This window comes from Sciurus vulgaris (assembly GCF_902686455.1).
Source record: "Sciurus vulgaris genome assembly, chromosome: 5".
NCBI classification, from domain to species: Eukaryota; Metazoa; Chordata; class Mammalia; order Rodentia; family Sciuridae; genus Sciurus; species Sciurus vulgaris.
This window is the reverse complement of record NC_136465.1, coordinates 155,645,587-155,669,581: the sequence shown is the minus strand read 5'-3', so window position 1 is coordinate 155,669,581 and position 23,995 is coordinate 155,645,587. Positions and strand designations below refer to the sequence as shown.

At 35.0% G+C, this 23,995-nt stretch overlaps 1 protein-coding gene across 1 annotated transcript in view; it reads right to left on the bottom strand.

Moving 5' to 3' along the window:
• VEZT (vezatin, adherens junctions transmembrane protein) overlaps positions 1-23,995 on the bottom strand; it is a 79,138-nt gene that overhangs the window by 12,129 nt on the left and 43,014 nt on the right. Inside the window, 6 exon segments of the mRNA XM_079141335.1 lie at positions 425-632; positions 2,070-2,170; positions 10,391-10,584; positions 13,452-13,783; positions 20,668-20,815; positions 23,104-23,253. Coding sequence (XP_078997461.1) covers positions 425-632; positions 2,070-2,170; positions 10,391-10,584; positions 13,452-13,783; positions 20,668-20,815; positions 23,104-23,253 — 1,133 coding nt within the window.

Here is a 23,995-nt window from a genome sequence, read left to right as displayed (position 1 = left end):
AGTACTCAGCTCACTTAAGTAACCCTAAATGGCCTAGGCCTTAAGATACTTTCTCAATGGTAAAACATAGAGTTATTCATTTTGTGTTTCAACAAGGTATTTTTAATGTAGAAAACAATTTCAAATTCACTAAATTTGAAAAACATTTTATTAAAATGCTCCAATTGTTCAATGTAATGTCGATTCCAAAACAAATTTAGTAAAAAAATTAAATAACTGATGAAAAGATCTCATTTTATATTCCTATTATGTTTACATACCTATTTTTATTGCTCAAACTGATTTGCTTCTAGAAGAAAAGTACTACGTTATTGGTAGTTACCTAGAATTTAAAGCCATAAGAATTAGTTACAGTAGATGCATGGTATAAGAAAAAAGAACCCCTTTATTGAAATAAGCTTTTTACTCTGAAGTCAGCGCTTACCATGATCGCTAAATAGAAGTTGCTTCCATTTCTGCCTTTCTGCCTCTGAAGCTTTAAATCCCAGCACAGATTTTAATTCTTGCAGTACCCTCTTGGATTCTTCCTGCTCACGCTTCTGTCTCTCTTTGTCTTCTTGTGACAAGTAATAAAAATCATCTTTTCTGAAATCACTGTCCATATCTATATCATCTACATAAGCTTCTAATTCCTGAAATGAATATAAGAAAAAGGCACTGAACTCCAATTTTCTAGAGCATTCATTATTTGTAGCTACATATCTCTGATGTTATAAAACAGGAACGTGCTCCAAGGACTTGCTCTTGGTGCAGGTCATTAAAGCACAGTTGGACAAAAAAAAATGAAAGAAGAAAAAATTGAAAAAGCAAACATCTATAGATTAATTAAAATCTTCAAGAAGCTTAATAGTTGGTTTTTAAAAAAAGGGTTTATTCCATGGTTATTTTTCCACTCTTGATAACCATACTGTAGATATGGTTAAGATTATGGTTATTTGCTATGCAGAAACCAATCAAAACTAGAAGGACTGACAATTTGGGGATATGGCCAGGCAATGTTGTTCTTATGGGAATTCTGCAGTTCTTTCTGACTTCCCAGGAAGTCTGATACTCTTCCTAGGATTAGGGATCACCTCATCTCATGGGTCTCCATATCTCTAAGATAGAGGATAGAATATTTACTTGCTCAGTTTTCCTTGCAGTTAAGGTTTAGGAAAATGGCATCTTTAAAGAGAAGTACCTGAATTAGAAGTTTGTGATAAAAGCAGACACCTGGAGAAGGCCATTCTGGCAAGGATGGCAGCAGATAATGTTTCCAGAGGAGTGGTTCTGAGGGTAGTTTTTACTATTTGGCATTGAAAGAGCAAGAGGAAATGTCCGTGCCCCTGGACTCAGCAACGACATTTCAATGGAACAGCTCTTTTGAGCGACAAGCTGTTAACCCCAGTCTGGCTCAAGCCTGTTTATCTAGTCCTCTGAACTGTTCTAGAAGCTAGTTAATTGTTTTAAATAAAGTATCTGTCTGTTAAACTAGCTAACGTTGTTTTCCATTTGCAATTAAGAATATTGAAAGGTAATATGACTTAAAGAAGATTTGCTTAGAATGAACAAAAGAAATATTTATATTAATCAAATTATATTTAATTATATTTATTTATATTAATGTGTATAAAAACTTGTCATTAACTAATGCAACCATTAAAAATATTAGGTATAACATCCATGAAGTCAAGTGTACAAATCTTAAGGTACAGATTTTTACATGTGTATACATACCATAACCACCACACAGATCAAGATAAAAACATTTCCAGGATTCCAGAAGGCACCTTTGCCAATACTCACACGCTAATCTTTATTGTGCTTAAGCACTTTTAAAAGCCTCTAAGAAGTGGACATTTGGATATAAATAACAAGAAAATCTGGTGGTTTCAAAGAATACAAGTTCAGGGGACCAAGAACTAATGCTTTAATACAGATTCAATAATTTACATTGTGATTTTTGAAATTCATGAGCAATAGAAACTCAACCAGCTATTTGACAATTACTCACATCACTTAAAAGAAAGGCAGGTAAACTGTGTATGTCAAACTCTTTAGGGGAAAAAAAAAGTCATCTTCTGCCTTACCTGCTCCTCGGGGATCGGATCTTTGTCTGCAATGTGTAGAGTAGGCTGCATCAGGGGGACTACTGTGCAATGCGGGTTTTCACATGGTACTTCAGGCTTGCCTTTAAAGGGTGGAGGGCAGAATAAAGATGAGAAACAGGCCATACAAAAACGAGTGGACATATAGCAAAAATATCCTTGATACTAAAACTTTGTCAATTTCATAGTCCAACTTGTTCTAACTTTTACCACACACAAAAAAATTAAAGATACTAAAGTTAACAACAACAGCAGATTTACAGTTGAGTTAAATTAAGCTCTTGGAGGGAGAGGACTGGTTTTCTCTCTTCTTTGCCTCACAACAGCATCTGACACACACTATAAATACTTGTTGAACAAAAGAATCTGTTCAGAGAATAGAAATGGTCTTAAAGACAGCACTTTTCCTAACTTTAATCTTAAACTTATGCTATTTCAATTCCTACGAGTTAGAACTGGGGATGAAGATGGGCACGGTGGCCCATGACTGTAATACCAGCTACTCTGGAGCTTGAGCCAGATCACAAGTTAGAAGCTAGCTTGGACAACACAGCAAGATCCTATCTCAAAATAAAAAGTAAAAAGGATTGGGAATGAAACTCAGTGGTAAAGAACCCCCGATATCAATCCCCAGTACCAGAAAAGAAAAAAAACAAAAAAACCAAAAAACCTGAAAATGAATTTAAGTAAATACTTTGCAAAGTCAGTCTAACTTTCATTACTTAAAATTCATGTTTGGTATTTAATCACAGGATTAGTTAGTCTTAGCTGCTACCTTTCATGATTATCTCTACTTAAAAGGAAATAAGGTTTAAACATCTAGATTTTTGCCTTTCAAGAATAATGATAGTTACATGATTTTAAATAAAGGAAAAAAGAAGTATTGGGGAAATGTAAAAAGATGCATGGAGCATTTCTACCAGCAAGATGGCTGATGATTAATACCAAGATAAATCACAGCAGGGGTAGCACAAATGAGAGGACGGGACAGGACAGGACAGTAGCCAAGAGCTCCAGAGTTAGACACACCTGGGTTAAATCTCAGCTCTTGCAGTTTTCTAGTTTAAGTCACAGTTATCTGTAGAATAGTGGTGAAAATAACAGTTCTTATCTTACGAAGTAAGAATACATGAAGTATTTAGAACAGTGCCTACCACAGACTAGGTGCTTCAAAAAGTTCCACTATTGTGTATTTAGCACAACACAAATGCCTTGTGCTTGCAAGGCAAGCACTCTACCAACTGAGTCATATCCACAGCCCTATATTTAGCTCTTTGAATGAAAACAAATAAAAAATCCAAGGTACTACTTTTCCTTTCTTCCTAATGCTGGGGAGGTAACTCAGGGTTTCATACATGCCAGGCAAGTGCTCTACCACTGAGCCACATTTCAGCTCCTAAGATACTTCTATTAATAACAATAAACCGGAACATTCAACAGTGTGCTGGTAACCCAGCTAACAAAACAGACGTCCAACTTTTAGCACTTGCTGATTTCTAATCTCCATGGCATAAATGCACCCACCATGGCCAATTTTAAGCTACAAATGGTGTTCAACCAGCTCAAAGAATATTTAATACTCTATGGAGAGCCCACTCCAGCATGTAATCCATTTAATAAAGATCTACCAAGTACCAATCATGAGCTCAACAATGAATTTATAGTCCTGGGTGAATACGAGGTATATGTATGCTCTATTGAATTTATTTGGAGGAACTTTCACTTTAGCATATCAGTATGACATCTGGGGGAAATGAATGGGTACTTCTCAAGTTTCAGCTTCAGCAAATAGTTTATATCACCTTTTTTTCTTTGGTCTTATACAAACGTATGCATCTGTTTGCATTTCCTTATATTGCACTCATTCTTTTCCTAAGAAAGGTTTGAGGTGGAAAAAATAAAATTAGCCACTATCAAACAGCCCAACTAAAACAAGAGGTCTTTGTATGGATTTCTCTGATATTTACAGCCATTATCTAAAATTATACCTTAAAAATTTTTTTTGAACCCTAGATTTTTAACCACATGTTTGTGGTAAAAACTTCACACAGCACAGAAGGGTATAAAGTGAAAAAAGCCCCCTTATTTCTCAATTCTACTTCCTGACAGCAGGGATGGCTGTAAAAGGCCTTACATTAAAAGGCAGCCTTGCCCATTTGTTTAAGTACAGTCTGGTGCTTTCACACTACTAGAGGAGCTGAATAGTTGCAACAGACACCAGATGGCCTACAAAACAAAATATTTGCTGTCTGGTCTTTTACAGAAAAAATTGCTGACCCCTGCCTGGAGCAGTTTTTCAAATTTTAATATGTATACGCATGACCGATCTTGTTAAAATGCACCCTGATTTTTAAAAATGGGGTACACTGTAACAATCTCCTCAGTGATGCTTAAATGCTAGTCTGGGGACACTGAGTAGAAGGCCCTAGAGGTAACGAATGTTAAGAATTTTTAGATAAGGTGATATTTTTAAAAATGGGAAACTTGTTTTCTGGAGGTTCTTTTCTATGGTAATTCTTTCTGTTGATACCGGGTATTGAACCCAGGTCCTAGCACATAATAAGGAAGTACTCTACCACTGAGCCACACCTCAAGCCTCTATGGCAATTCTTGCCAATGTAAAAATACGAAACCACATTGAGTATGAGAAGAAATCAGGAGAGAATTTGTAAAATAAATCTGAAATAAAGAATGTTTTAAACTATGATATAAAAACCCAGAAGAAACACAAAGAAAAAAAATACATAAAAATATCTTTACAAGGAAAAACTACCATAAACAAAAACAAAAAGTTACATGATAAACCAGGGGGAAAATTGCATTTTATTTCACACAGGGTCATTTCACTAACACATAAAAGAACTTCCACAAATCAATAAGAAAGTGGACAACCAAAATAATGAACAAAGTATATGAAATAGGCAGGTGTCAGGACAGGAATTACAAATGGTTCCTAAACACAGGAAAAGGCTGAAAACACCATAAGCATTCATTAAGAGACCTGAAATGAAAGGTACACAATGCAGCTGAACATTGTAGATTTGAAAGAACAAGATACTTAACAGTCTGTGTACTATTCTATAATAAATTTAAAAACACTGATATTTGGGCTGGGATTGTAGCTGAGTGGTAGAGTGATTGCCTCGCATGTGTGGGGCACTGGGTTCGATTCTCAGCACCAGGTAAATAAATTTTTTTAAAAAAGGTATCCATCTACAACTAAAAGAATTTTTTAAAAAATACTAATACTTGTTTATATTAACGTGTATAAAATCTTTAGAAGGATGCAGGAAAAACGGAAAGAAGTAGTTACCTGTAGGGAAGGCAATCAAATGGTTGGGGCAATTTCATAGAAGCTTCCTTACTACATTTCTACTCTTTGGTGTTTTTAAAATTTTGAGAATATAAACACCCTACTTTTTCATGCAATCAGTATTCAAAGAAAATTTTAAGAATGATATGGTCAACTAAATTATCAACTGGTGGGAATCAGTGAGATACAGGTACCAATGAGGAACCAACTCTTAGATGGAAAGAGGTAGCCTGTATGAATTATCTGGATGCTGGGGGTAAAGAGCCAGCAAGGGATGGCAAGATGCTGGGACCAGAGTTGGAAGAGACTCTTGGCTGGCATGGGCTGGCATTTTCAAAGCAAAGTAGATCCAGGATGGGAAGAACTCTCAGAAGGTTGAGTTAGCAGCCACGTGGCTTATGAGACAGCTCACAGTGTCAAGTGATTAGTTTTATACAAAGGGATTGAGTTAAGTAAATATTTTGAAGAAGATGGGAGCCAAGTTTTTCACAATCAGAGAAGGCAGGTACAAATATGGAAAGATGGAGGACAGAATAAATCATGTGATGTTGAAACTGAATTAGAGGTATTAGTGTGACTCATGGTTTATAACATACATGGACAGATATAGAAAAGAAATAGATGTGTGTATATGTGTACACACATATACACATACATATTTTGTAGCTCCATCCATACACTGAAAGGGTATAAAAGCAATAACATCCCAGGGGCAAGGAGTTTACCTAGCCCCCAGATCTTGGTTTCTAAATGCCATTCTCTGTTAAAAGGACTAGGGTTTCTTAGAGACATGGCTGTTGTCAAGGAAAGTACAAGAAAGGAAGGGAAGTGGGGGCTGGGGTTGTAGCTCAGTGGTAAAGCACTTGCATAGCATGTGTGAGGCACTGGGTTCAATTCTTAACACCATATAAAAATAAATAAATAAAATAAAAGTATTGTGTACATCTACAACTAAAAGAAATATAAAAAAAAAGAAAGTAAGGGAAGTGCCCACAGAATGACACTGATACAAATCAGCTCAAAGGGGCTCCCTCTGGCCAAATCTTGGACAAGTTGAGCAACAAAATAATAGGACTGAGTTATGATTCACTGGATAAAATTAGAATCCATAGGTCTTTACTGATATAAATTAGTAACTGTGTGGGGAAAGGGGATATGTTACCTTACTTATAGCATGTTACCTTACCTATAGCAGAGTGTCAACTAATAAATGTAAAAGGGAAAATGGAACTAGAAAATTACCAACTGGCAACCATCACAGTAACACTGAATTCAAGCAGTAACTAAAATAAGGGGATAAAAATAATTTAAGCAAATTTATTTTATTCTCTTTAAAAAATTCACGTTTTGGCACATAATTCTCTGAGTTTAGATAAATTACACAGCTAGGGAACTACCACAACCAAAATACGGAATAGTCTATCACCCAAATATAAATTTATGTCGGCTCTTTATGACTCATTCCTCCTTCCATCTCCAATTCCCAGCAACCGCTGATCCAGTTTCTATTCCTCTGCAATTTAAAAAATGCCATATAAATGAAATAATATAGTATATAGAGGTTTCAGTCTGGCTTCTTTCACTTAGCATAAGACATTAGAGATTCACTCACACTATGCATCACTCCTTTAATCCCTGCGTAGCATTCTACTGGATGGCTGGATGTACCAATTTATTCACCAGCTGAAGGACATATGCCCTGCAGTTTTGAGTAATTATGAACAAAGCCACTGTAAATATTATGTAGTTTTTTAAGTGGAAACTAATATTTTGTTTTATTTATTCATTTAGCAGTGTTAGGGATGGAACCCTGGGCCTTGCATGCACTTGGCAAGCACTCTACCACTGAGTTACACCCCCAGCCTGTGAACAGAGCACTTACTAGTTTTTGTACTTTTGAAATGGGATCTCACTGTGCTATCCAAGCTGGTCTTGAACTTCTTATCTCAAGTGATCCTCCCACCTCGGCCTCCTGAGTAGCAGGGATTACAAATACACACCACTGCACCTGGCTGAACATGAAGTTTTGATAGGCTCCAGCTAAATACCTCGGAACAATATCACTGAGTCATATGGGGTATACATATTAATAGTAAAATTTTGATGAGAAGGGCATTTTATATAACCTCTAAGTATTTCTTCACAAAATATTTATCATGAAAGATTTTAAGGAAAGGCTAAAGGATAATAAAGAACACAACAAATAAATATGCACATCATCTAGATCCGGACATATTAAAAAACACTATTGGGTCAATCAGTGACATTTGAATAGATTCTGAGGATTAGATGGCAATATTATATCAGTGTTAATTCCCTGGTCTTGATGGCATACTGTAGTTATGTAGGAGAATGTCCATGTTTTTCAAAACTGCAAAAAGAAGCACTTAGGGTAATGGGACTTCATATCTGCAACTTCTACAGTTCAGAGTAACACCGCCACCAAAAGAATTATCCAAACACACACAGTCATACAAAGACAAAACAGATGTGGTAGAATGGCAACAACCAGGGAATCTGGATGAAGTGTATTTTGAACAACTCTTAGAACTTTTCTACAAATTGAAGTGATTTTTTAAATAAAACACACACACACACACAAATGACTGACTGAAAGCACTCGTTTCTTAAAATAATCAAATATTTAAATTTGTATAGCCATGGGCACCATAGATGTTTTAGTAGAGAAAGTTTGTGAACTATTTGTTTTCTTATTCATATCCTTAGCTACGAGCAAAAGTCATGTAGTCAGAGCATAATTAAGAAATGGTTTATTGTAATTACCTGCCCACTTATTTGGAGACAGTTTTCACAGTAATAATTAACAATAATGGTTATATTACAGAGTAAGATTCAACATCTCAAAGTATGCTGAAGGAGGGCTGAATTGGATATACTTTTTTTCTTTGGTGCTGGGAACTGCAACCAGGGCCACCTGCATGTTAAGCACATGCTCTACCATTGACTGCACTACCCTTTCAGTCAAGGATGCTCTTTTAATATCACAAATACTTCTGAATATTTCTTCTTATAGAATATGTACTCAAAAGCTCTAGAATTAATAGAAAAATTAATATATTTGATCACTTGCAGATATTAAATTCTTTAGCAGATTTATCCTTTGGAGAAAAAATTATTCACCATTTACATTGACAGATAAAGTATAAGTAATTAGTATATTAACATTTTCTTTGAAAAAACTGAATACTTGTTCTATCTAAGGACTTCTTCAGCTTTTTAAAGACAGTAAAGTATTAGAAATCTAACAGTAAACAAAACAATAACAGGATGATAAAGAATTAAATTATCGGGCCGTGTGTAGAGCACTTGCCTTGCACATGCAAGGCACTGGGTTCAAGCCTCAGCACCACATAAAAATAAATAAATATAGATATCGTGTCCATCTACAACTAAAAAATATTTTAAAAAATACATTTTACTGTCATGTATAACTAAAAACATTAAAATTGTTTTAAAAAAGTATTAAATTTTCTTTGGTAACAATGTAAATTCTATGTATAAGTCTGATTAATCTCATAATAAAGATCCAAGGGAAAACTATATTGGCTTATAGGATAATTTTTAAAAATTAATATGCTAAACATTCAAAATAAAAACAATGACGTAGAACAAGTATAGAATCTATGTCACAGCAGTTAGGTAGAAAAGGTTGCTTCCCTCCCCGTCACTCCCCAGTCCTGGGGATTAAACCCAGAGACTCACACATGCTAGGCAAGTGCTCTACCACTGAGCTGCGTTCCCAGCCCTTTTTATTTTATTTTGAGACAGGGTCTCTGTTAAGTTGCATAAATTGGCCTTGAACTTAAAATTCTCCTGCGTTAGTCGACCTTGTCCCCTAACACCAATAGCTGGGAATACAGGCGTGAGCCACAGCCCTCAACCTCAAGACTGCCTTTTTATGCCAGGCATGGCGGAGCACATCTGCATTCCCAGTGACTCAGAGGCCGAGGCAAGTTGGAGAAGAGCCACAAGTTGGAGGCCAGCCTTAGCAATTCAGCAAGGCCCTAAGTAACTTAGTGAGACCCTCCTTCAAAATGAAATATAAAAAGGGCTGGGATGTGGCTCATTGGTAAAGTGCCCCTGGGTTCAATCTCCAGTGTCAAGAAAAAAAAAAAAAGACTGCTTTTTCACCTAGCATCACAAAGTGATCTGATATAGAATCATTAAATAATGGTGTTTAATATACGTGGACCCATAAAAATGAATATGCAGCACCATTAATTATATGTTACATATTATTTTTTTTTAACTTTATTTTTTTATGTGGTACTGAGGATTGAACCTAGTGCCTCACATGTGCAAGGCAAGCCCTTGACCACTGAGCCATAACCCCAGCCCAATTTATATATTATTTTTGAAACTGATATAAGTATTTTAAGATAACTCAATATCTGGCCCCTAACTATCAACCTCATCATTTTATCCTAAAGGTTACTTCTATTACCCTAACTTGAATGTCTCTGGAAGTTCTGATAATAGAGAATACTAACAAAATTTATCCCTTCATTTCAATTATTTAAATGTTCACTCAATGTTCAAATCATAAAATCATAATCTTTTCTAAATTCAAAATAAGCTGAGCGCAGTGACACATGCCTGTAATCCCAGTGGCTTGGGAGGCTGAGGCAGGAGGATCATAAGTTCAAAGCCAGCCTCAGCAACTTAGTGAGGCACTAAGCAACTTAGCAAGACCCTGTCTCTAAAGAAAATATAAAAAGGGCTGGAGATGTGGCTGGATGATTAAGTGCCCTGGGTTTAACCCCCAGTACCAAAAAAAAAAGGCAGAGACTTTGAATTCAGTGTCAATTTGTACATATAAATTCAACTTTTTCACCTTTTTTTTTGTAGTACACTAAGAAATTTTGTGGTCAGTTTTATCATGCAGACAAGCAATCTATCTAATAAAATTCTACCAGAGTGGAATGAGGATGTTCAATCAACAAATACCATGGAAATCTCTCACAGGTACCTTTTTTATCTGTATTTCTCCGAAGCAGTTTGTCCACCTGAGAAATGGCCTCTTCCCAGCAATTGTTGCTTGCTTGAACATGAGGCTCAATCAACTTTAACTTCTGTTCTAGGATTTGATAAGCCTCTGACACTAGTTCTTGTGTTTCTTTAGTACAAACAAGCTTTTCAAGTTCATCTTCAAGAATTATAACCCTGGGGAATAGAGAAAAATAGAATTCTAAAATATGAAATGGAAAATTTATAACTTACAAAGTTTAATTTTAAAAATTCAGCTTATAAGATAAAAAAAAGGTCTGAAGATGAATAATGGTGATGGTTGCACAAAAAATATGTATTTGATGCCACTGAACTGTACACTTAAAATGGGCAAATGAGACTGGGGTTATAGCTCAGTGATAGAGTATGTGGCCAACATGCATGAGGCTCTGGATTTGATTCCCCAGCACTCCCTCTCCCAAAAAAGGCTTATAAAGAATATCATGTATTGCTTAAAAAATATTTCTTACATACCTACTAGGCATTTTATGAGATGAAAGGTTAATTAAACCCATTGCCTACTTACTAGAAATTAATAACTGAACCAGGAAAATTATCCATATATATAAAACTACAACATATATAAAAAAATTAAAACACTTAATTTTCACTTTACACATAAGGAATTAGGTCCAGAGAGTTAAAGAAATTTGCCCAGAGTCACAAAGTTGGTACAGCTGCATTGAATCTAGGCCCCCAAAGATAACACAACAGAGACACTGATAGTCTTAATGTAAATTCAGCTATGGCACAGACGGGGAACAGCTAAGGAAGAGATACTTTGAGGAAACATTGAAGGATGGATAATTTTGTGCTTTTACAAAAAGTAAATAAAACATGGGAAGAGGCATTTACACAGTTTGGCAGGACTGAAGGAAAGGAGTGAGAAATAAAGACAGAAACGTGAACTATACTCGGTTATGGTCACCCTTTCTGTAGGAAGTTTTGTACAGACATTAAGCTGCTGTATGTGGAAACCAGTGAAGATTTTCAGTTAAGTAAAAAAGCAAATACAAGTCTCAGCAACCTTTACCTGGCAGGGCACACTGTGGAGGTGGGGAGAGCTGTTAGTGGCTAATCCCCTGGTGAAGGCAAGGGGCAATATGGTCTGACAGGGAGGCATGGAGAGTGGGAAGAGCAGAAGGGACAAGGGAGAAAGAGGACTGAAGCACAAAGAGGGTTTCAAAATATGAAACAGAACAATTTTTTAAGATAATACTTTTAAAAGTGGTGTGTAGCAGCACTATAGAACAAATCCTATAATAATTTGTGACTGGTATATTTTCTAGTTCAAATAGTTAGAAGGTAAGCTATAGTAGCATATACAGAAATTGCATTTTAAAACAGGGCACATACTTCTCATGCATATTCCACATTTTCTACCCAAAGTCTCTTTTCTGTATTTATGTCCACTCAGTGTGGCACTTTTCCTTACCTAAGCCATCTTCCTTCACTTTAATGCATTTCAATATGCTCAGTGTATTTCTGATTCTATGGCCAAAAATTAATCCTTTGTAGACTCTGGCTTTACCTAATACAAACTTCCCATGGAAATATTATTTTTCTCTGGTACTGATTCAACCTTTGAACCCACTCAAGTGGAGACAGCCTTATCTCCCGTGTTCCCTGCTAAGAATTGAGTTAACAATTACCTGCTATCTTAAATAGCAGAAACAGACTGCTAGAACAGCCCACCTCATGGTTCTTTCATGAGCTTTATATCTAACTATTCCAGGTCTCCAACTGATGGGTAAAACTTATCTTCTCAAAATGTCTTTTTGACCTTAAATTTCTATCCTTGTATATCTTATCTTTCCTCATTCCACTTAAACTAGCCTTTTCATTTTATTGATATGTCAAGTTCTTTTAAGCCATTTTCTTATCTTACAAAATTAATTGCTGCCCTTCTCCTTCTATTTCTTGCCTGGTAATCTGGGTCAAAGACATCAACTATAATCTTATGAGTTCAATAAATTCCTATGACCTTCCTGATTACCAACACAATAAGAACTCAACCAGCCCTACAGTATGGACATTTAGAGAAAGATTGCACTGGGAATGATTACAGATATTACATTCTGGTTTCTGCAGTATGGCAGTTATCATTTTCACCTCACAGATATTATATGCTTTGACTCAGATTTTAAATGTGAATAATTTCCATGCTGAAATAAACAAAATAGTGTTTTTATTTTATTTTACTTTTGTAGGACTGAAGGTTGAACCCAGGCTCAACTACTCTAGGCAAGCACTCTACCACTGATCAATATCCTCAGACTTTATTTATTTTATTTTGAGGCAGGGTCTCACTAAGTTGCCAGCAGGCCTTAAACTTGGAATCTGTTGCCTAAGCTTTCTGAGTTGCTGGGATTACAGAAAGTGGGATGACACCCTGGCTGGAAATAGTAATTTAATTGATAAAGGTATACCAAAGTGGAACCCCAAAATTTGGAAATTATGTTAGAGCACCCACAACATTATGCAAAATAGAAGATCAACAACTATAAATTGTGGACCCCTACCTTTTACTGTTTAACTGAAGCCAAAAAAGCTAGTTCGTGCTATAGAAAAAGACATATGAATCTGCTCTAATTTATTTATCTAGAAAAATAGCAACATATAACTACTGTGTAACCATGGCTCTTGTACAGTTCCAGTGCTGGCAAGTACTCCTCTCAGACTGCAGGTTCCAGGTTTAAAACCCTACCTGAAGAGAGTTAAAAGAAGTTCACTTTTTCAAAACCTTCTTCATCTCAGCTTTCAAAGACAATGAACATTGGCTTTGTCCTATCTTTCTAGGTTTTCTGTTAAAATCAGGAAAAGTAAAACTGTAAGTGACTCTCCAAAATTAGTACTTGCAAATCATTGTTTCTCGTTATATTGTAGCTATAAACCATCCTTCATGGTGCATGCCTCAATTTTGTTTCTTCTTTCTAACTAGGATACAAGCCAACAACTGCAATGGCACAAGAATGAAGCTTGCTAATCACAGGGACATTTCCTTATATGGTCTCTAAACTTACTCATTCAGTAATGCTTTCAGATGGAGCTGCAAGCTGCGCACTGCTGTGTGAACATTATTTAGTTCTCTTGACTTCTGCTGAGTTTTGGATAAACGCTGGGGTACTGACTGGTGCTGAGTTTCAAAGTACCGATAGAACTCATAGCTGCGTTTAAGCTCTTCCAAACAGGCAGAATGAGCATGAGGTAGACCTTGAATCACATCAGAGAGAATACGATGAGGCAAGAGTGCTGGAGAAAGTAAGGGCCCTGGAGGTGAATTGGTTGAAGAAAGCAACAGGGCTAACCGTCTGAAGAACTCTGAACTCTGTGCCACCCAGAGTTGGAACAACACCTAAAGAGTGGGGGAAAAAGAAAAGGACTGACCAATAAAAAATATTGGTAAACATTTAAAACAAACCACAAATTTGCTTACCTTAATTTTTGGTTTAAAATTTTTACTTTATCCTAAGTAATGAATATACTGAGTTTGAACCAACTCTTTTTTTTTTTTCTATGCAGTCATCTCTATTTCAATTCATAACTACATTAGTTTGACCTCAGACATCTGTTAGGCATGTCACAAACAGTAGAAAATTGAAACCAACATGAATTTTGCTCAAGTCATTTGGTTATGTTTTTCTGTAATTCATTTATTAAATAAATAATATTATTGGTTTTGTTTGGAACTTGGAAAAGGCCAAGTAATATTTTAGAGTCATTATGACAAATTTTAATTTCACAGGCCCTCTAAAAAGATTTTCTTTTGGGGAGCTGGAGATTAAACCCAGGGCTTCAAAGCACTTATTTTTCTCATATCTTCCCATATCCAGTGCTTTCTTGAATTCCTTAATTTCTCCAAGTATCTGGTGATCTGGGGAGCCTGTAAGGTCAGCAGTCAATGTTTAAATCTGGGATGGCAGAAAAATTTGTATTCCTAAACAATTCTTAGATGATTTCTAAACTCTTAATACTGGAAAAGCACAATTTTCTGTTTAAATGACTATTATAAAAAGGACACAAGTGAGTCAATTGATAAAATGATGTTCAGACCCTTTTCTAAAAAATAAATCACATTATCAATTCTTACTTCTGAATAAAGGACCCCAAATTAAGTATCAGGTCAACAGCTAAGTTGAATGTTGCTCTTCTTCTCTAAGCAAGAGATATTTGGAATCATGAATGAATTCAAAGCCAACAAGTACAGCACAGTAGCTTTAATCTGAAAGCTGATTCAACTCTTAAGATTAGCCAAGAATATTATATATTATTATATGTCAAATTACATAGAATCATATATATATATATACATATATAAATTCTGCAGTCATGGCACATGGGAACTTATGATCTCAGTATAGTAGGTAACACATATGTGGTTTAGTACAGTTCTACCCTAGACAGGAGGTGCTGATGAGATGCAATATGCAATACATTTATTGGGAGTGAGTCTTTCTTCATGAATTATTTAACAATTTTTTACACACAGAAAATAGGACTATTATATGTTTTCTTACTTAACTATTAAAACTTTATTTGTTCATTCAGAAAATATTGAGTGCTACAATGGGTCAGGTATTGTTTTGGGTACTGACAATACAGCTATGAACAAAAATGAAAAAAAAAAAAAAAAATCCCCACCCCAATAAAGGTTCATTCAAGCATGGGGTGGAAACAGATAAAAATCACCAAGTAAAAGATAGTATTTCTTGGTTGATGGGCTGTAGAGAAAAATACTGTAGAGAAGAGGAATAGCTAGTGTGTATATGTACATACACATACGAGCAAGGAAAGGAAATCATCAGAAAAGAGAGGAAGAGAGTGGCCAGGAAGGTCTCTACCAGACTCACTTGGAAAGAGCTAATCCATGAGACCATCATGAGGGAAGAGAGTTCTAAGGAGCAGGAGGTTCGAGTGCAAATCAGGATGCTTCTGTGGCAGGAGCATCTAAAAGAATCAAGTTTGCATAGCTTCCTGCTGCTTTAAAATGACTAATTTGTTATCTAATTACTGTCATATTATCTAGTTAATCTGAAACTCAGAATTATATATGTCTTTATCTGTTTGTTCTTTGGATAAAGAAGGTGTTCTGAGGGCTGGGGATATTAGCTCAGTTGGTAGAATGCTTGCCTCACATGCACAAGGCCCTGGGTTCAGTCCCGAGCACCACAAAAAAGAAAAGAAAAAAAAAAATATTCTGAGGTAAGAGGATATCCATAACTTATGGGCAAAAAAGAAATTTTGATTTAAAGCATTTCACAGTGTATGGATTCATTTTTAAAATCAGAAAATATAGTACTTTATAATTTTAAAAACTAGTTAAAGAGTTAAAAGAGTTGGATGTAGTGGCACCTGACTGGAGCGTCAAGTACTGGGGCAGCTCCTGTACTAGGTATTTTATAGGTCTCCTCAGAAGGTTGTTTTCTTTTCTAAACAAATGTGCAACATTCCCTACTGCTAAGTTTTCCTGAGGGAAGATACATGAACAATGAAGATTACAAAGGAAAACTAAAGGCCCTGATTTATTTGTAAACCATCTTTCATTAGGTCTTTTTATAAAACTTCAGTATTGCTTTTGAGAAAGAAGGCTTTTTTTTTTTTTTTTTTTTTTTTTTTTTTTTTTTTTTTTTTTAGCGGTGCTAGGGATCGAACCCAGGGAGAAAGAAGGCTTTTTAAAAAATTTAAATTACAAAAATCATTTTAAAATTCTTTAGGTACAATGACAATTATTAAAGGTGGCAATACCTATGTTTTGAATATGACAGGGAGATGGAGTAGTTAAAAAACTTTACAGATACCAAGATAAGTCTTCTTTTAGGGCCTCATAATCCTCACAACTACACAATTATTGCATTTGGTTACAATTAGCTATTTGTCAAAATAAAGGAACTATAAAAACCCTGTTATAGCCTGATTTGAAAAACAATATGTACAAGAAAAAGAATCCAGTCATAATTGGAATCATTGGTGGAGTGGGGAAGTTGGGGAGATAAGGTCAGAGAATGGGCTAACATTTTGGAGCAGGTCATATCAGCTGCAAGGTAAAAAAACAGCTAACATTAATTAATTGTTTACAGAAGGCATACCTGGCGAATATTTTATATATATATATATATATATATATATATATATATATATATAAAAGAATTTCTCAGGGAGACCATGAGTGCGGTGAGTGCTTGGGATTGTCTTAGTTCATGGAGGAAGCTCCATGAAGGAAGTGGATGTGCAATGGACTCTGCTGACATTCATTGTTTATTAATTGTTAGGGTTTTAATGAGAAAAATACTAGAACCAACAAATGGCAGAACTATCAAAAGAGAAAACACATTAGGTATCAGGAGGACCACTGCAGTTTCTTCACCTAGAAATTGCCAGCTTAAAATAATAATAATAATAATAATAATAATAATAATAATAATAATAATAATTGTAGGAATGAAGATCTATGAATGCACCACATGAGGGGAAGCCTCATCAGGAAGGGTCGCCTCATCAGGTATTGGAGAGTATATTCTAAAATGCACTTAATCTGGAAAAATAGTTTCCTTTAGAAACAACTTCAAGAGAAATTATTTTGTAGATGTTCCAAGTTTTATGAAATGATTGGAGAAAACACCCAACTTTAAATGGTAATAGAATATAAAGGTTTTTTTAGTGTGTAAATAAATGTAATCGTGGTTTCAATAAGAAATACACTTTAAGACCTATAGAAAAGATTTAAATATATTCTTGAATGCATTACTTCATGTGAATTTTGTATTGTTGGGCATTTTACTTAGGAATGCAGGTGTGAAACATAAATTAGATAGCGGACACAGTGTCATCTACCAGAATTCCTACTCTCCAAACCAACATTGTTTCTTTGTTTCTGAGTAAATACAACTTGTTGAGAAAAGGGTGTTTCATTAAAAATGAATTTCAACACTAAAAAAAAAAAAAAAAAAAAGAATTTCTCAGAATATCTTTTGTAAAAAAAATTATTTCCTTTGTAGAGTAAAGCATGGTGCTGGTATGGAATTTGGAAGTGAATGAAATTGCCTAAAGTTCCACCACCCCAACAAGCACTATTAATATCTTGGTATTTTCTCCTAGTCTTTTTTAAAAAGCAGAATTTTGGTCACACTGCTTATACACTTATGGATCCTGATTATTTCACTGTAAACAGATATTTCTTCAAGTTTTTACAAAATCTTCATAAGTAAGCTATAGCTACTACCCAATCTTTCACCATGGGGATCTTCCACCATTCATGTCGTTATTCCTTTATTGCTGAACACGTAGGCAATATTCCATGTCTCCCTATTACATACATAAAGCTTGACTGTATTTAGAATAATTTCCTTAAAAAAATTTGCAGGGCTAATGATGTAGATCAGTGGTAGAGTGCTTGCACAGCATGTGTGAAGCCCTGGGTTCAACCCCCAGTAGCACCAAAAAAACAAAAAAAGATTTGTATAAGTATAATTACTGATCCAAGGGATAAATCATTTTAATGGCTTTTTATTTTCAGGTGGATGTGATACTTTTATTTTATTTATGTATTTTTATGTGGTGCTGAGGATCAAACCTAATGCTTCACATGTGCTAGGCAAGTGCTCTACCACTGAGCCACAACACTAGCCCCTCAAAGGCTCTTTATGTGTCAAATTGCATTCTCAAACAAATGAACTGGAGGAAACAGGGAAGAAAATGAGTGTGGTGGCCTACACAAGACATGAATGCACCTGCCTGCAATGACATGCACATATAATCCCAGCTACTGGGAGGTTGAAGCAGGAGAATTCCAAGTGTAAGGCAGATTAGGCAACATGATGTGATTCCCTTTCAAAAAAAAAAAGAAAGAAAGAAAGAAAGAAAATAGAGATGATGGCCTAAGACTATAATGGTAGGAAGGGATATAGAAAAAAGTAGATGAGTTTAAAATACATTTTAAAGGGAGAATTGACATAAAAATCTGCTGGTCAACTGTGAGAAGTAGGAAGAGGGAATAGGACGGGGTCCAGGCTTCTAATTAAGTTGTGTGGTGCCATTTATTTAAGATGAATCCAAAAAAAATTTGGAGGTCTGGTGCTGGAGACTGAACCCACTGAGTTACACATGTAGCTCCAGAATCAGAAAATTTACATAGATTAGAAAAATTTAAAGATACAAGTTGATACAGTCTCAAAACAAAGTGGATCTTGATAAATGCCATCAACTAAACTATTTGCATTTGTTTTGTCTTATCATGAGATGTTTTAAAGACCAGAAACAAAGAAATATCTAAGAAGAGCTTCTTAAATACTAACACTGAACAGTTTTTTATTTTTTATTTTTGGACTGGGGATTGAGTCAAGGGGCAGTCTACCACTGAGGCACATCCCCAGTCCTTTTTATTTTGAGAAAGGATTTCCTAAATTGCCAGGTTAGCCTCAAACTTGTGATCCTCCTGCCTCAGTCTCCAAAGGAGCTGGGATTATAGGTGTATTCCATTACGCCTCACTAAAAAGTAATTTAGAACATCTGGATTGACTTTTTAAACATACTCCTAAAAATCTTACTGCACACATGATTTTTGTAACTTGCTTTAACTTATGTTTTTCCATGTTATTGTTTTTCTTCAATGCCACTAACACCAAAGCAGTTCATCAAATGTATTTACCATAATCATTACCAATTCCCCTTTATATTAAACATAATTTTTTCCAATATTTGCTGCTATAGTAATATGAACTATTTTGGGTAAACCTTTGATTACTTCCTTAGATTAACCTGTAACATTGTTGGAGGAGAGGATACACACCTTTGTGAAGACTGGAATTCACTGCTAAAGTGAACCAGTTATATTCTCTTACCACTAATGTGTGAGGTCTCCCTGATTCATCATTGATAATGAGTATTATCAAGTTTCATTATCCTTGGCAAAATAATTATTTTTTATTTCTTTCATTACTAACATTAAAAATTTTAGGGGCTGGGAAGATAGCTCAGTCGGTAGAGTGCTTGCCTTGTTCTATCCCCAGCACTCAAAAAAAAAAAAAAAAAAAAAAATTTTACCATATTTATTTGTATTTGTATTTCTGCTTTGTGAACTGCTATTCATAGACCTGCCCTATCTTCTATAAACTCTGGGGGTTTTGTTTGTTTGTTTTGTTTTGTTTTTGTACTAGGGAGTGAATCCAGGGGCACTTAACCACTAAGTCATATCCCCAACCCTTTTTATATTTTATTTAGAGCAGTATCTCACTGAATTGCTTAGGGCCTTGCTAAGTTGCTGAGGCTGGCTTTGAACTCATGATCCTTCTGCCTCAGCCTCCCGAGCTGCTGGGATCACAGGCATGCACCACCATGCCCAGTTATGAGCTTTGTTTTTTTGTCTACCTGTTTTTGCAGTACTGGGGATCAAACCCGGGGCTTTATGCATGCCAGGCAAGTGACCTACCACTGAGCTACACCCTCAATCCTTTAAGTTTTAGAAGCTTTAGTACTCTTTATATAGAAAAAATTCAAGCTCTTTGTTATAAATCATTGTAATTTTTTGAGTTTGTTTTTGACCAAATTACGTTATATGCAGGTACAAACATTTAACAATGAATCCCACTATTAACAAGACAACAAAAGAAATAAAATTAATCAGTATTTTGAGTTTGGAACTTAATTTTAATGCAATCAATTATGTCATTTAATGTGGCTTTTACTATATGAAATCTTTTTCTTAATATATGAAATATATCAAAAGAAGAACTGGAGGGGCTGGGGCTGTGGCACAGTGGTAGAGCACTTGCCTAGCATGTGTGAGGCACTGGGTTTGATTCTCAGCACCGCATATAAATAAATGAATAAAATAAAGGTCCATCCACATCTAAAAAACTATTGAAAAAAAAAAAGAGGGATTGTTTTCAAGGGAATATATGGATCTTAAATGTTTTATCCATGTTTGTGGAAACAAATGGCTGGCCATAAAAATCACTCATACTGGCTTCCTATTAAAGTGATTCACTTATTTCCAGGCTTCCATTTAAGGCATATCTTATATAAAGAATTTTAAGAATTTTGATACTAAACATAAAGATCTCTTCATTTAATCTGTATGATTCAGCTTTTAAAAAGTGTCACAAACATCACTAACATATTTACAATGATGATATTCAGCAATAAGGAAGGTGAATAGGTATGCCCATTTATGTTCAGAAAGCACAGGAACGATCCAAGTATATCTATCTTTTCTTCAGTATTTTTCTTCTGCAAATGGATTACCTTCAATGCAGGTAGGCTGAAGCCATCTGTAAGGTTATGTGCTTCTTCTTCTGAAATCTGCTCTTCACTAAGTCCAAGGCCCAGCTCCTTAAAAGGCACCACACAGATGTAGTTGGTAACATTGTCACTCTCAGAGTTCAGGGGGTAGGTTTAAAAACTGGTTTAAGGCAATCAACAAAGCCTTTTTAATAAAGCACAAAGGAACAGTCAAATTGTTCAAAATTATGTTTACTAATCTGTATTATAAACTTTTGCAGGATATTTATATCAATTTTTTTGCAGAAATCAATCTCAAGATCTATATATAACAGCACTTGGGTGTAGGATACTTGTGAATAAATTTTTAATGTCTAAATAATTAGGGGGCTTGGGTTGTGGTTCAGTGGTAGAACGCTAACCTAGCAGTATGAAGCACTGAGTTAGATCCTCAGTACCACATTAAAAAAAAAAAAAAAAGGTAAAAAATAAATAAAGTTCAACTTCTCAAAAGTGAAAATGCTAATTTAGTACTCTTTAACATCTACCATTTGAAACTGTATTGCATACTTTACTGTGTCATAGCTCAAGCCCCCCTCACTATGCTGCAGCAAATACCTCTCTGCTTCCTAGGCCATACACCGCAGGACATCATTAACTTAACACTACACAGACTACTGATAGCACTAAACCTCTTCTAGGTTTTTTGACATAGACTATTACTATGTTTCCTTTGGTCTCTTCCTCATGGACATATATATATCTATATTAATCAAAAAATTAGTTTTCCTCTTTGTTGTTGTTTATGTAATTACTTATTTATTTTGGTACCGAGGATTGAACCCACATGCATTATACCACATTCCCCCCCCACCATGTTTTATTATTTTTTACACTAAGTTGCTGAGGCTGCCTTGAATTCATGATCCTTCTGCCTCAGCCTCCAGAGTTACTGGGATCATAGGTGTGTACCACCGTGCCTGGCCATCCTTTGTTTTTGAAAGAATTATATCCATAGAATTCTTGATATTGAACCATCCTTGCATTTCTAGCATTTGCCTATTTGATCATATTGTGATATTTTGATTTGATGCTAGATTATATTTATAAATGTTCTGTTAAATAGTCTGTATCTCTGTGAGATTAGCCTATAGTTTTTATTTTTTGTAATATATAATGTTTGGATACTGAGATTAAAGTATTTTAATAATAAATTGATGTAGGAAAGCTTTCTAACCTTTCCTATGGTTGGAATTTTTTTTTTTTTTTAAGCTAAAGATTCATCTGAACCTGGTAATTAACATTTTTCTTATTCAATTAATTTTTGAATAGGATTCAAAATTCATGAGGTCCAGTGAAAATTGCTTCCCATCCCATCACTTAGTCGCCCTGTTTTCCTATCAAAAGAAAAGGCAATCCTTATTACCATATCTTGTGTATCCTTCGAGGTATCTTTATACATACATACATACATACATACATAAAAGCAAATCTATACTTAAATGTTTGTGTATCTGGAGGTATTTAATAATATAGTATATATACACCAAGCACACGAACACATACACTCTTAACTTATCCCTACGTATCTATATAGTCCCTCTTTATGCATGAATACTATAAATATTGCTTTTGGGTACTATAAATACTGCTTTGGGCACTTAGCTATTTTTTTCACTAAATAAAACTTGGAGATCATCTCACACCAGAGTAATTACAGCCCTATCACTATTGTTTTAATACTTGTATATTTTCTATTTTTTACATATAACCAGGTAGTCTCTTTATTTACTCATAATTTAACATATCCACTAATCTTTTCTTAAATCAAAGATCACATACACTTTTATTTTCTGGCAAACAGAACTAATTTCCTAATTTAGTTAATTTAAGTGACAGACTTACTGTCATGAAGTCTTTGAGTGCTTCCTATAAGCTAGGGAATGTTTGATCACTTTATGTGCCTTAACTCATTTGACCTGAACAAAAACACAATGAAGAAAATTATGTTATTAAAGCCATTTTAAAGATGAGGACAGTAAAGTACAGAGAGGTCAAGAAACTTAACATCACCTAGGCAGAAATCAAAACAGTCAGAATTTGAACTTCAATAATCTGATTCTAGAGTCTGCTATTTGAAAGGGGAAGGATTTCCTGTTGCCAGTTTATTACCATGTTCAGACCTAGCAAATCCAGGCTCTTTTGACTTTACTGTTTGGATCACTAAAGAGAGGGTCGTCACACTTTTTTCCTGTTAAAAATGAGCCCCACAAGAGCAGAACTGTCTTCCTGTCTGTTACTGTCATTTCCCCGGAATGCATTTCTAGTTTTAAAATAGAAGCGATGATGAGAATTAGCTTCAAAACAGGCAATTCCCAACGTATAGTTAACTTTTACAGGACACAACTATAATGGACTTTGGAATAATGCTTATTCTCACGTACAGACAGAAAAGGATATTTTTTCAGCATATATAGGGTAGCTAGCCTTGCTGCTTGAAAGTTGGCTCTTACAGTTCTGTAAACAGCTTTCCGAAGACCGATGAGATGCTGACTGGGATGCTGTCCAGCTTTATTAAATGAGCAAGCAGCACTGACCCTGTCAAGCAAACTTGAAAAGTAAAATGTGATACAACTGTACAGGTGTCCTAAAGTTTTTGTTTCCTAAATCCACAATTCTATTAATGTTAGAAAGAATTCCCTTCTCATAATTTTTATTAGAAAATGATTATAAGTATCCCAACTCAGGTATCATAAATAACCATTTCCCTGATCCATAAATGGCCACCAGAAAAAAACAATTGAAAAATCAAAATGTCAAAGAGTAAAGGATATGGAAAAACCACTGGTTGTGATATAATAGATATATAGGAATATTTATATAAGAATTTGCATATTTTTTGCATAAAGATACTCTACCTTCTAAAATATACTACAGTGGAACTACTTCACATTCAGTATTCAGAACCCATATCCACAGGATATATGAAGGACTTTAATTATCAACAGATTCACAGTGTTAATATACATTTACATATATTCAATTAATCATATATTTGGTTACTTGTACAGAACCATCAAATATTATACAGAAATAACATTCTGTACATTCATAAAAGTAGGGTAAAATTACTTACCCACCTGCTGCCACTGGCACTTACCTACTCAAAATGAAGTAGGGGACGCAGAAAGATAACAGGACCAGTGGCCAACAGGGGAATGCAAGTAGAAAGGTAAAGTAAGGGTTACTATGTGGTAGGAGAGCTACTCTCAAAATTGTTCAAAAGGAGCACATTTCATGACACTTTCCTTAAGATTAGTGGAAAGTATCTATTTGCAATGATATATGTGTT